At 37.7% G+C, this 12,610-nt stretch overlaps 2 protein-coding genes across 2 annotated transcripts; both read left to right on the top strand.

Annotated features, from left to right (window-relative positions):
- The first annotated feature begins 561 nt into the window (after positions 1 to 561).
- LOC107816684 (CO(2)-response secreted protease-like) lies at positions 562 to 5,066 on the top strand. Its single transcript, XM_016642422.2, has 9 exons — positions 562 to 854; positions 1,330 to 1,589; positions 1,708 to 1,819; positions 2,257 to 2,776; positions 2,881 to 2,984; positions 3,155 to 3,400; positions 3,861 to 3,975; positions 4,072 to 4,282; positions 4,365 to 5,066. The coding sequence occupies exons 1-9, from the start codon at positions 673 to 675 to the stop codon at positions 4,919 to 4,921; spliced, it is 2,307 nt and encodes a 768-aa protein (XP_016497908.1). The 5' UTR covers positions 562 to 672; the 3' UTR covers positions 4,922 to 5,066.
- Positions 5,067 to 7,382: 2,316 nt separating this feature from the next.
- Positions 7,383 to 12,001, top strand: LOC107816683 (CO(2)-response secreted protease-like). Its single transcript, XM_016642421.2, has 9 exons — positions 7,383 to 7,624; positions 8,242 to 8,501; positions 8,586 to 8,697; positions 9,461 to 9,980; positions 10,061 to 10,158; positions 10,255 to 10,500; positions 10,592 to 10,706; positions 10,936 to 11,146; positions 11,248 to 12,001. The coding sequence occupies exons 1-9, from the start codon at positions 7,443 to 7,445 to the stop codon at positions 11,808 to 11,810; spliced, it is 2,307 nt and encodes a 768-aa protein (XP_016497907.2). The 5' UTR covers positions 7,383 to 7,442; the 3' UTR covers positions 11,811 to 12,001.
- The last annotated feature ends 609 nt before the right edge of the window (positions 12,002 to 12,610 follow it).

Below are 12,610 nucleotides of genomic sequence, written 5' to 3'. Positions count from 1 at the left end.
TTGGTTTGGTTTACTTCCAATATTTAAAAAACGGACTTACTTGGTTTGGTTTCTTTTTAGGGAAAAATTGATCCAAACCAAATCATGAATACCCCTAGCTGGAAGTTAACAAGGCCAGCATCAGACGTAACCCACGACAATCGACACGTATTGAGCTTAGCCTCGTGCACCCGGCACCTTGAGACACCACTTGCACAAACATATAGCGTACCAAAGATTTTAACATTTTGTCTAATACTTCCGTTGTACACAAAAATAAAGTTTGGTCTACTACCTAGGCCAATATACTTAGGTACGTACCTTTCGACTATAAATTAACTTACATACTAATTCCAGTAGCCAATCACCACCACCACGATCTGCCTGCCTACCACCATTATCACTACTAATCCACTGTCTCAGTTGGCGTGCTAATTTGGATAAGCAATAAACGCACTTTGAAAGGATATAATATACTCCTAGCTGATTGACGGGCGCTTTAATTTTACAGTGGATACACGCATGAATGCACCAACAAAGATTACATTTACTTACAATTCATTTTTATGATTTCATAGTACATATTTTCTTGGACTGCTTGTCTCTCCAATTTATAGAACTGGGCTAGTGGGATCAAGCCTTTTCGATACTATAAAACGAACTTAATTTTCATCAACATTTGTCAGCAGCAAAATGAAAGGCCTTTTTTTGTTCATATGCTTCTCTCTTTTCATTGTCTCTTTCATAATAGAAGCCGACTCAGCTTCTCAATCACAAAACAATGGCATTTATATTGTTTATATGGGTGCTGCGGCTTCATCTAACGGTGGTACCAGACATGATCAAGCGCAGCTTATCAGCTCCTTGATCAGAAGGTAAGAGTTTTTAACATATCTATTTTTCCTTTTAGGAATTGACATGCATATTAAAAACCAGTAGATACAAAAGGATACTTTTGCTATATTAGATATTTTTATGACTTTAAATTACTCATATACATTGTCTGTGTAAGGATTTTTTAAACACTAACACGTCATCCAAAGGATATGCATAGGCCGCGGGATTCATAATCTTTAAAATAAGAGACTACTTGCTACAATAGGTAAAGTTGACCTGGTGTAAAAAATTCTATATATAACTTATAAACTCTATTTTTTTTTACTTCCCGGAGTCCTTGTTTCTTTTAGTCAAGTACCTACATATAAAATGAAAAAGAAGGGTAGTAGTTTTTAACGTGAATGTGTGAATAGGTTATAAATAGAATTTAATCGGTGTCAACTGGTTTTTTGAAATTTTCGTTTTTCTTCACGTCACTGAAATAACATAACATTAATATCTGGTGTATGTTAGGAACAAGAATGCAGTGGTACACAGCTACAAGAATGGTTTCTCAGGATTTGCGGCACGTTTATCAGAAGCTGAAGCTAAATCGATGGCTCAAAGACCTGGAGTTGTCTCTGTATTTCCTGATCCAGTACTGCAACTCCACACTACACATTCATGGGATTTCTTGAAGTATCAAACTGATGAAAAAATCAATTCAAGTCCAAGCTCTGGTTCTGATTCATCATTAATTGGAGCTGATACCATAATTGGAATCTTGGATACGGGTATAGGATATTTCAGAAATTTCTAATTAAATCATAATATAATGCTGCATCTTTTTTGCAGCTTTTTCTTTGTTTATAATTAAGACAAGGATCATAAGAACATTGAAATTATATTCAGGTATATGGCCAGAATCAGAGAGTTTCAATGACAAGGATATGGGTCCAATTCCAGCCCGGTGGAATGGAACTTGCATGGATGGTCAAGATTTTGGCTCTTCCAATTGCAACAAGTAATTTTCCCCTCCTCGTTTGGCCCAAAATATTGTAAAAGAAGATGGTTGTGGTAGGTTGAGGGATAACGTAAGTTTAGTCTAATTATGACTATCCTATTAGGAATAGATACAAAGAACTCATAGGCGGATCCAACTAAGTTGGACGATTTTACGTATAGTTGATTGAGAAAAGAAGAACCGTATACTTATAATAAGGATATATGATTAGCAATAGTGAAGCCAGGAATTTCTTTAAGAGTGTTAAATTGTAAAGAAGTAAACACACGAATAAGTTAAGGGGATTTAGTAATCAACTATCTTTGGCCTAGTTATACAGTGTAATTTCTCCGGCGAAGGGGTGTCAATTTAGACCTCTTAACCTAAGATGGCTCCACCACTGATAATTAGAAGCTTATAGTTTTTAGTCTTTTGTGATGATTGTAACTTTCTCTCAGGAAGATAGTTGGTGCAAGATTTTATGAGGAGTCTGATGACAGTGGAATAAAAATCACTGGATCAGCCAGGGACGAGAACGGACATGGTACTCACGTTGCATCCACTGCAGCTGGGAGCCCTGTTGCAGGTGCATCCTACTATGGCCTAGCTGCAGGGACTGCAACAGGTGGATCTCCGGGTTCCAGGATCGCCATGTATCGTGTCTGTACTACTTTTGGATGCCGTGGATCAGCTATCATGAAAGCATTCGATGATGCAATTGCAGATGGGGTTGATGTTTTATCTCTATCACTCGGTTCATCACCTGGACTTGAACCTGATTTTCCAACCAATCCTATTGCCATAGGAGCATTTCATGCCGTAGAAAAGGGCATTGTTGTTGTTTGCTCTGCTGGAAATAGTGGCCCTGGCCCAAAAACTGTTGTCAATACAGCTCCTTGGATTCTTACTGTTGCAGCCACCACCATTGATCGTGACTTCGAGACAGATGTTCTCTTGGGTGGAAACAAGTTGATTAAGGTAAAGACTAACAAACTTTCTTCTGTACATTGCTAAACATCAATCCTCAGCTTTGCCTGTCATGTTTATCTATTTATATACTTGGTATCCTCGTTGAGTTTCAGGGTGGAGGTATAAACTTTGGTAACATGACAAAATCAACAGTCTACCCCTTGATTCATGGCAATTCAACCAAATCAAACGATAATGTTTCTGAGGCAGATGCAAGGTAAATGGAAGATCAAGAACGTTGAGTAACTTTTTAGTTACAAAAAATAGTTTAGTGACTGGTGCAATAATGTAAAAGTTGAGTGACAATCTATGAAATTAACCCCCTCCCCCCCCAAAAAAAAAAAATGAAACGGTTTATACATATAACTTAAAATGGTGGTGTTTCAGGAGTTGTGTTCCTGGTTCATTAGATGAAAACAAAGTCAAGGGGAAGATTGTTCTTTGTGAAAATCTTGATGATGGCGAATATTTTCCCAGTGACAAGCTAGACGAAGTGAAGAGTCGAGGTGGAGTTGGATTTATACTAATAGATGATGATGAAAGAACTGTGGCACCTAAATTCAAAGCCTTCCCAGCGGGTGTAGTCTCTAAAAAGGATGGTACTGAGATCCTCGCCTACATTAACTCGACAAGGTAATCACTGTTATTTTCCAATAGAAGGCTATATTTCAAGGCTTAATTGTTATTTTCTATTTGCTGCATATATTTGCCAAGACTCTTTTTAATCTGGATTAAGACTTGTATGACAGTATAACAGTTACTGTTAATTTAAGGACAATTGTGAGATTTATCGGACAGACAGAATTCCCTTGGTCTAATTTTTTTGGGACCTCAGGGTAGATTTTGACTCTATCTGACAACGAGCTAATGAATCCTCTTCTCGGTTCCATTGCCAATCAAATTCGTCGTAATACTCCTAGTTTTTTTAGAGTACTTTTACTTTAAAAGACTTAATTATCTGGTATTGGAATGAAATGGACCCTATAAAAGATTCTTATAGTAGACTCCAAGAAATTTGGGATTTGATATAATTGATTGGTTTGATATAGTTCCTAAGTGCACAAACAGTTAACAATTCTTCAACATTCTGAAGGAATCCAGTTGCATCAATTTTGCCAACTATTTCCATAACAAAGTACAAACCAGCTCCAGTTGTTGCTTACTTCTCATCAAGAGGTCCTGCATACAATACACCTAACCTCCTCAAAGTAAGGCCAACATTTCATCTTTGATTGTATTCTTAACGGAAGTTTCGCTAGGCGCAGTAAAACATGGGCTAAATGGATTTTCATTTGTTCTTGTAGCCAGATATTACAGCACCAGGGGTTGCCATTCTTGCTGCTTGGCCTGGAAATGACACGAGTGAGGCTCTCCCCGGCCAAAAACCACCAATTTTCAACCTACTCTCAGGCACTTCCATGTCCTGCCCTCACGTTTCTGGCATTGCTGCAACGGTCAAAGCAGTGAACCCAACCTGGAGTCCTTCAGCTGTCAAATCAGCTATTATGACCACAGGTAAAGAACCTAATAATAGTAAACTATAGTCCACTGTTTTTTTTAATGATACCGTTGCTTATTCCAAGTTTCGCTTCAACAGCTATTCAGACAAACAATTTGAAGGCTCCAATCACTACAGTCTCAGGATCCAAAGCAACACCATATGACATAGGAGCAGGAGAAGCAAGCACTTCAGGTCCATTAAAACCAGGTCTAGTCTACGAGACAGATGTCGCCGACTACTTGCAGTTCCTCTGTTCTGTTGGCTTTAACATATCACAGATAAAGCTGATCTCAAGTACAGTTCCTAAGGACTTTTCATGCCCAAAAAACTCAAGCTCTGAATTGGTTTCTAACATGAATTATCCTTCAATAGCTACTTCTAGTCTCAAAGAAAACGAGCCCAAGAAAGTTACTAGAACTGTTACAAATACTGGTGAAGAAGCATCAGTATATACTGCAATTATTGAGGCACCAAAAGGATTGGAAGTCCAAGTGATTCCAACTAAATTGGAATTTACAAATAAAAGGAAGAAAGTAAGCTATGATGTATCTTTCAAAGCCTCATCTACCTCAAAGGAAGATCTGTTTGGATCAATTACTTGGACAAATGGTAAGTACAAAGTCCGGAGTCCATTTGTCGTAAGTAGCAACTAACACAAATCAATGGGAACATTTTCAGACCTATAAGTAGTCTAGAAAGTTTGTATGCAATGTTACAAATCCATGAGCACAATCATGTTATCAACCTATCATTGTAACAACAAGAGTAATCATGAATAAAATATTGTTGTGACAGAAACTATATCCAATTTTGAATATCACAAATGTGCGTCAGTCAATTCCACTACAAGTTAATTTGCGGTGAGAGCATAAAGGTTATCTTTATAACTGTTTCTATCCCACGAAGCTCATCTTCTACATCACCATGTTTGGAACCAGATTGCTTGATATTATTGACAATTAGGCCTCTTGAGCTCCCTCGTTGTGGTCCGTCCCTTCCCCGTACCCCGCGCATAGCGGGAGCTTAGTGCACCAGGCTACCCTTTAGCGGAAACTTAGTGCACCGGGCTACCTCTTGAGTAAGTATGCATAGAACAACAGTAAAGATCCTTGATATTGATAGGCTAAATTCACGTATTTAATCCCTTACACGAAAAGCAAGAATTTGCTTGGTGCAACTTTCTAAAACAGAACAGTGAAAAGAAACCAAAAAAAAATACCAAAAACGAAAATCGGCAAAATACATAAGTTATCACCTTACCTATGGACCAAATTCCTGTTATACACTTTTTGCGGACGAAAATAACTTTACACACTCAAACTTTTTAGAGTGTGTCTAATACACATTACTCTTGCTATGTGGCAACGCGCGTGTTTAACAAAAATTGTAAGCATGTTAAACGTGAAGAATTTTTGTCCCAGTTCTTACTTAAAGGACACGTGTCAAAATGTTAATTTTTGCTTTTTTAAAAAATATTTTGTTTCCCTTCACTTTTAACCCACCCCCTCCTTGTTCTTCTTCTCCAGAACCCCTCCCCTATGTGTTCGTTGCTGACCTTTCCCCCTTTTCCCATTTTCATCTTCTTCCCTACCCTTTTTCCCTATCTTCTCTGTCCAAAATTTTAAGAATAACAATAATATAAAAAGGCTTTAGAAGAAATTGACAAAAAAAGTTAAAAGGAATCTATATAAGAGAATTTTATAGATTTGGGTTTGAATCTTAATTTATTAGGCACAACTTAGGAACACAGATTTAATGTGGTAGGATATTAATTTTGTGGTTGAGGGATATCGGAGATGAGCCAAAAGAAGCCGAGATTTGACTGACTCTATCGGAGTGAATCGAGCAGTCATGGATCTCGCCATAACCAATTTTAATGGAGTTTTGAGTTTTGCATCCTATTTCTTGTGTTAGATTTGAATCTGGACTCACAAAGTCGTGACTAATGTACTTGCGTTTCTGATTTTGCTTTGTAATCGGAAGGTGATAATTGTGGATGTTTTTATGGTTATCACCATAGATAATGTACTGATTATACATAAATTATACTAATATTATACATCTACCGGCAATTTTATTTTAATCAGTTCAGTGAGTGACTATTTAGGTTAATTCTTCTTATATTTATATATGTTATACATCCGCCAGCTATTTTTAGTTTAAATAATAGAGTGACCAGTTATTCTTTGTTTTTTGTTTTACTGAAATCAGAGAAATGCTAAAGTTGGGATAAAAATATTATGGAATTGCAAGGCCAATTAAATATAGTTCCACCTCGTACTGAAATAGTTAACGTATATTTTAATAGATACTCTTACCTCCAGTGGAGAAGCAATTGAGATACTCAAAGACTGGGTCAATATAATATCATGGATTCGAAATCTATGGGTTAGAGATTTTAAATTCTTTAATTTATTGAGTTCTAAATTAATAATTTATACATATATTTAATGTATTTTATAAGACAAATACATGATTTGCACCAAAGCCACTGAGTTCGGCCGAACCCGTAGCTCCTAGTGTACCTCCGCCCCTGATCATGTGCACCACTGAGGTAAGGAAAAGAGTTAAATATAATGTGCTGATTCGCAAGTTCGCAGAAAGAAAAGACTAGACAGATACATTCTTAGTATTGACTATTGAATCAATCATGTGCAGTCCAAAAAGAGAACATTAAAAAAAGAACCCAACTGAAAAATAGACAGCTCAGAAAACTGTCTGTTCTTAAGATTCAAAACGAGGAAATTAACAGGAAGTTCTGACATTTGATTCATTTTGAAGAATACAATGCTGAGGTAATTAATAATATGATTAGCAGGACAAGAACCAAAGGTCCACCTCACAAAATAGTAGTATGGATTACGCGGAGAACACTTACTTTTTCTATTTAATTAATTCTCTTTTCATGATCTGACAATGCTAAGCTCACTACGATTATTATAGTATTATGATTTATGACAATTAATCACATGATCATTAAAAATAGCCCACCACATTAGATTTGTTCCACTAATTGATGAATTCTTGGCGCAGCTAGCAATGGGTACACGTTGGAGTACACTAAACAAGATTATTAAAACAGATATGAAGATCACAGAGCAGATCAAGCTTTTAATTTCCACTATTTAAAGGATACTTTCATCAACTGAACTTGTATCAAGTTTTGGCATAAACATGAAAAGGGTTACTTTAGTTTTCTTGTTTAGTCTCTTCTTAGTTTATTTTATAAGAAAATCCAAGGCAGTTTCTCAAGCAGAAGGCCATGGCGTTTACATTGTTTACATGGGTGCCACGGGTTCATCGAATGATGTCGTTAGAGATGATCAAATTCAGCTTATGAGCTCCCTGACAACAAGGTAATTGGTAATTGGCTGTTAACTATGTGCAACATTCTGGACTATGATAAGGTTGTAATGTTATCACTTGTCGCAAACTTGCTTGCTAGTAACTTTTATTAGTCCATTAAATACCATAGTTTGCTCAAATTTTAGTAATAGTAAACGTACACTGATGTACTTTGACATGGTGCTAAAACTATTGCGCTCACATACCTTTTGACATCCAGTGTAAACTTAGTATAAATATATGTTTTTCGGGATTCTTTAACCATTTATATGTAAACACACACACACACACATTGTGAGCTGGAGCAAATGTGTGCATCAGACCACACTGCCAGTTACCTGCATCTAGAGGCGGATATAATACTTGAGCATCAGTTTCATCTGAACTCAGTACTTTCGACGCAGAATATAAATTTATGTGTGAAAATCTTCAAAAATTACAACAAACAGTAGATCTAAACCCATGATTTAAAAATACAATGCGTTCAACGCTAAGAACTTATAGGTTAAACTCATAGAACTTAAGTCATAAATCCGCCTATGCCTATATCATGTGTCTAGAAGTAGAACCATTGTAATTCATGCAAAAGTTCCATCTTTTTAATTTAACGTTATAAATATTGCATTAGGAGAAAGAACGCAGTGGTGCTTAGCTACAGAAATAGTTTCTCAGGATTTGCAGCACGTTTGTCAGATGCTGAAGCTCAATCGATTGCTCAGCAACCCGGAGTTATCTCTGTTTTCCCTGATCCAGTATTTCAACTCCACACAACACGGTCATGGGATTTTTTAACGGATCAATATAATCTGGTACACAGTTTCCCTAACAGTTCTGGACCAAATTCAACCTCAAATGGAGTAGACACCATAATTGGGATTTTTGATACTGGTAGGAATCAAAATGCTAATTTTTCTTGCTCTTTGTTTTTCCCTTGAGACACTAATAAACCAATGTGTCTCATACTATGTTTAGGAATATGGCCTGAATCAGAGAGTTTCAATGACAAGGGTATGGGTCCAGTCCCATCTCGTTGGAAAGGCACTTGCACCAAAGGTTATGATTTCAATTCTTCCAGCTGCAACAGGTAATGGTCTTAGTTGAGTTATTGTCCCATATAGACTATGTAAAGTTTTCTAAAGTCTTATATGCAAGGGCGGGTGCAGCTTTTGGTTACCATGTTCATATGAACCTAGTATTTTCGATGCAGTATATAAATTTATATGTAAAATCCACTAAAATTGCAAAAAAATAATGTACATGAACCCATAACTTAAAAATATAATGGGTTCAATACAGTGGCGGAACTAAGTAGTGTCAAGGGGGTTCGAACTTGCGAGCGAGTGTCGATCGCTCCATTGCCTGGGCAAGATCTGACGACTCCTGTCCCTCTCCTCTCCAAAGGCCAAGGGAGAGACTGCAAACCGAACCCCCTTCCTCGGAAAACTACACTATACAAATAGAGTAAAATGATCTTTTTAAGTTATATATAAGCTGTTTAATCCCCTTGACACAAAGAAAAATTCAAATATAGTAGTAAAAGGGGTTCAAAATTGCTTTAGGTCATAGGTTTAAGTTCCAAGTCTGACATCCTAGAACTTTTTTGAATCTCCTTGGGTAAAATTTTAGTTCTGCCACTGATTTAATGCTAAAAACATATAAAGTTGAACCCATAAATCTTAAATCTTGGATTCACCTCTGCTTCTATAGAGTCCTTGGGCACCTCTATCTATTGTTTTAAGATTTTGGATGTGATGCTCATATTTATTCCCTGGTCAGCCAACCAAGTACCTAGATAGGTGTATCAGTTTATGAGATGTTTCACTGTCTACATTCATGGAATGTATCAGGAAACTGATCGGCGCAAGGTTTTACGATGACCCTGGCAACTCTCCAACACCTGTTACAGGGACACCTAGGGACCATGACGGGCATGGTACACATGTTGCAGCTACAGCAGCAGGGAGTCCAGTGGCAGGTGCATCCTATTATGGGTTAGCAACAGGAACAGCCAAGGGTGGTTCTCCAGGGTCAAGGATTGCAGTTTACCGTATATGCACGCCTTATGGATGCAGTGGATCTGCTATTATGAAAGCATTTGATGATGCCATTGCAGATGGGGTTGATATCATAAACTTATCAATTGGTCAACCAGCTGGAGCAGAGTTTGAGTTTTCAACAAATCCTATAGCCATTGGAGCTTTCCATGCTGTAGAGAAGGGCATTTTTGTCGTTGCCTCTGCTGGAAATGATGGCCCTTCACGAGAAAGTGTTGTCAATGTTGCTCCTTGGATTTTCACAGTTGCTGCTACAACTATTGACAGAAACATTGAGACACATATTCCCTTGGGAGGGAACAAGCTGATTAAGGTACTCAAAAGAAAAACACTGTTATTCTAAACACAATCTTTTCAAGAACATCTTTCAATAGTACCCTTGTTGATTTTCAGGGTGGAGGTATTAGCTTTAGCAATCTCAAGAAATCTCCAGTTTATCCATTGGTGGACAGTAAATCTGCAAACTTAACTATGTATGACGGGGAGGCAAGGTAATTGGAAGATTGAAATACATTAGTTCCCATTTCTGGGGTCTACCTAGGAAATAGAATTGTACTTACCTGCAACTAACTTTAGGCAAATTTCAGTGACTGTGAACCAGATACACTCGACGAACACAAAGTCAAGGGTAAAATTGTTCTTTGTGATCATCTCAGTGATGATTTTTCAATCGAAGATAGGCTAAATGAAGTGAAGAACAAGGGCGGCATTGGATTTATATTAATTATTCCTGATGATGAACTCATAGTGGCACCCAAAATGGGATCCTTCCCAGGGGCAGTAGTCACTCAACATGATGGCGTGAAGATTCTTTCGTACCTCAACTCGACAAAGTACTAACTTTACTTATCAAGAAGCACTTGATATAACATAGCAAATTGTTAAGATAGAAAATTGCTAACTGCACCTTCATATTTTCTCAAGGAACCCAGTGGCAACAATTCTGCCAACTGTAAGTGTAGATAATTTCAAACCAGCTCCTGTTGTGGCTTTCTTCTCATCAAGAGGCCCTGCATACAACACTCGAAACCTCCTAAAAGTAAGCACTCCTCATTCTTTTTTCCCTCCAATTTAGACCATTGCTCGATTTGTGTCCCTTGCGCAGGGCCATGCTAGTCTTTTTTTCTAACCCCCAATTTTATTGGATATCTCCAAAGGAAAAGTAAGGACTCGTACTACTTACATACTTATGTTATAAATCAGAACCTACACTCCACACCAGATTTCTAGTAGATCACATACTGAATGGTTCTGACATGTACTTGCAGCCGGATATTGCAGCACCAGGGACTGCAATACTTGCTGCTTGGCCAGCAAATGACACAGAAGTGGCTCGGTCTGGCCAAGAACCACCACTATTCAACTTCGTCTCAGGGACTTCCGTGTCTTGTCCTCATGTTTCTGCTATTGTTGCAACACTGAAATCTCAAAATCCCACCTGGAGTCCTTCAGCAATCAGATCAGCTATAATGACCACAGGTAGCAACCTGATAATAGTTAAAGTATGCCAATGCCACCACTGCTAACTCTTGTGAAAATAGTCTTATTCTCTTCTTTTTTCGCTCTTTTCTTTTTAATAGCTTTTCAGGAAAGCAACTTGAAGACTCCAATGTTAGTCAACAGTGCATATGGAGAATACCTTGCCGACCCATATGACTTTGGTGCAGGAGTAGCAACTATGTCAGGACCACGGGAACCAGGCCTGGTTTATGAGACTGAGATCACAGACTACTTGCTATTCCTCTGCTCTGCTGGCTATAACACATCAACAGTTAAATTAATCTCAAAGACAGTTCCAGACAGTTTTTCATGCCCCACCAACGCAAGCGCTGAATCAATGTCTAACATGAACTATCCATCAATAGCTGTTTCTATGTCCGAGGAAAGAGAAACCAAGAAAGTTACCAGAACTCTAACTAACTTTGGTAAAGAAGAATCAGAATACACGGCAATCATAACAGCACCAGATGCATTGAGAGTCCGAGTGCATCCAAGCAAATTGAAATTTACAAGTAGCACGAAGAAACTGAGCTATCAAGTGACTTTCAAAGCAACATCTAGAGAGAGAGAATTTTTTGGATCAATTACATGGGCCAGTGGTAAGTACAAGGTTCGAAGTCCATTTGTTGTCTCTTACTGGTAATATTATCAAGCATCTGAAACTCAACCAGTCCGACAAATGGGTTTATGCAATGCAATGCATCCACGAACGTTGTGTCAACAATTTATTTGTAACTCATATGAATCATGAATAAAAGGTTCTCAATAGAGAAACTGTATCTAGCTCATAATATTCTTTTTTAATAAGAATTTATTTCATGATATTACTTAATACAGTTAGCGTAACTGGTAAAGTTGTTGTCATGTGACCAGGAGGTTACGGGTTCAAATCGTGGAAACAGCCTCTTGCAGAAATGCAGGGTAAGGTTGCGTACAATAGACCTCGGACCCCGCGCATAGCGGGAGCTTAGTGCACCGGGCTGCCCATTTTTTTACTTAATGCAGTACCTTCCGCGGTAATAAAAGAATCTAAACAGAAGCAATAACTGATGAGAACAAAAAGATGGAAACTTCAAGGTAAATGCACATGAATGCACTATGCGGCAAAAAAAAAGAGAACTTCGGGACAACATTAACTCCAAGAGAAAAGAAGAAACAAAACAAAGCCAAGCAATGCCATACCAATAAAAAGTCCAACTTTTATCAACTATATAATGGAGAAAGCAACAAATACATCTCAGAACCAAAAGGAAGTTATTCTATGGAAGATAAGAGATTTTAGTTATAAGGATACTTCACCACAGAGCGAACTTGTTCCCTGAGAACCTCATTTCTTTCCTTCAGGTGGGAGGTTGTTCTTATTGTTAAATGTCGCTTGCATCCATGTTTCAGATTTTAAAGTGCTGGAATATATCATTCGATTGACTATTTTATCTTATACAA

Source organism: Nicotiana tabacum, chromosome 23 (assembly GCF_000715075.1).
Source record: "Nicotiana tabacum cultivar K326 chromosome 23, ASM71507v2, whole genome shotgun sequence".
Classification (NCBI taxonomy): domain Eukaryota; kingdom Viridiplantae; phylum Streptophyta; class Magnoliopsida; order Solanales; family Solanaceae; genus Nicotiana; species Nicotiana tabacum.
The sequence above is the reverse complement of the archived record's forward strand: the minus strand, read 5'-3'. Positions and strand labels throughout refer to the sequence as shown.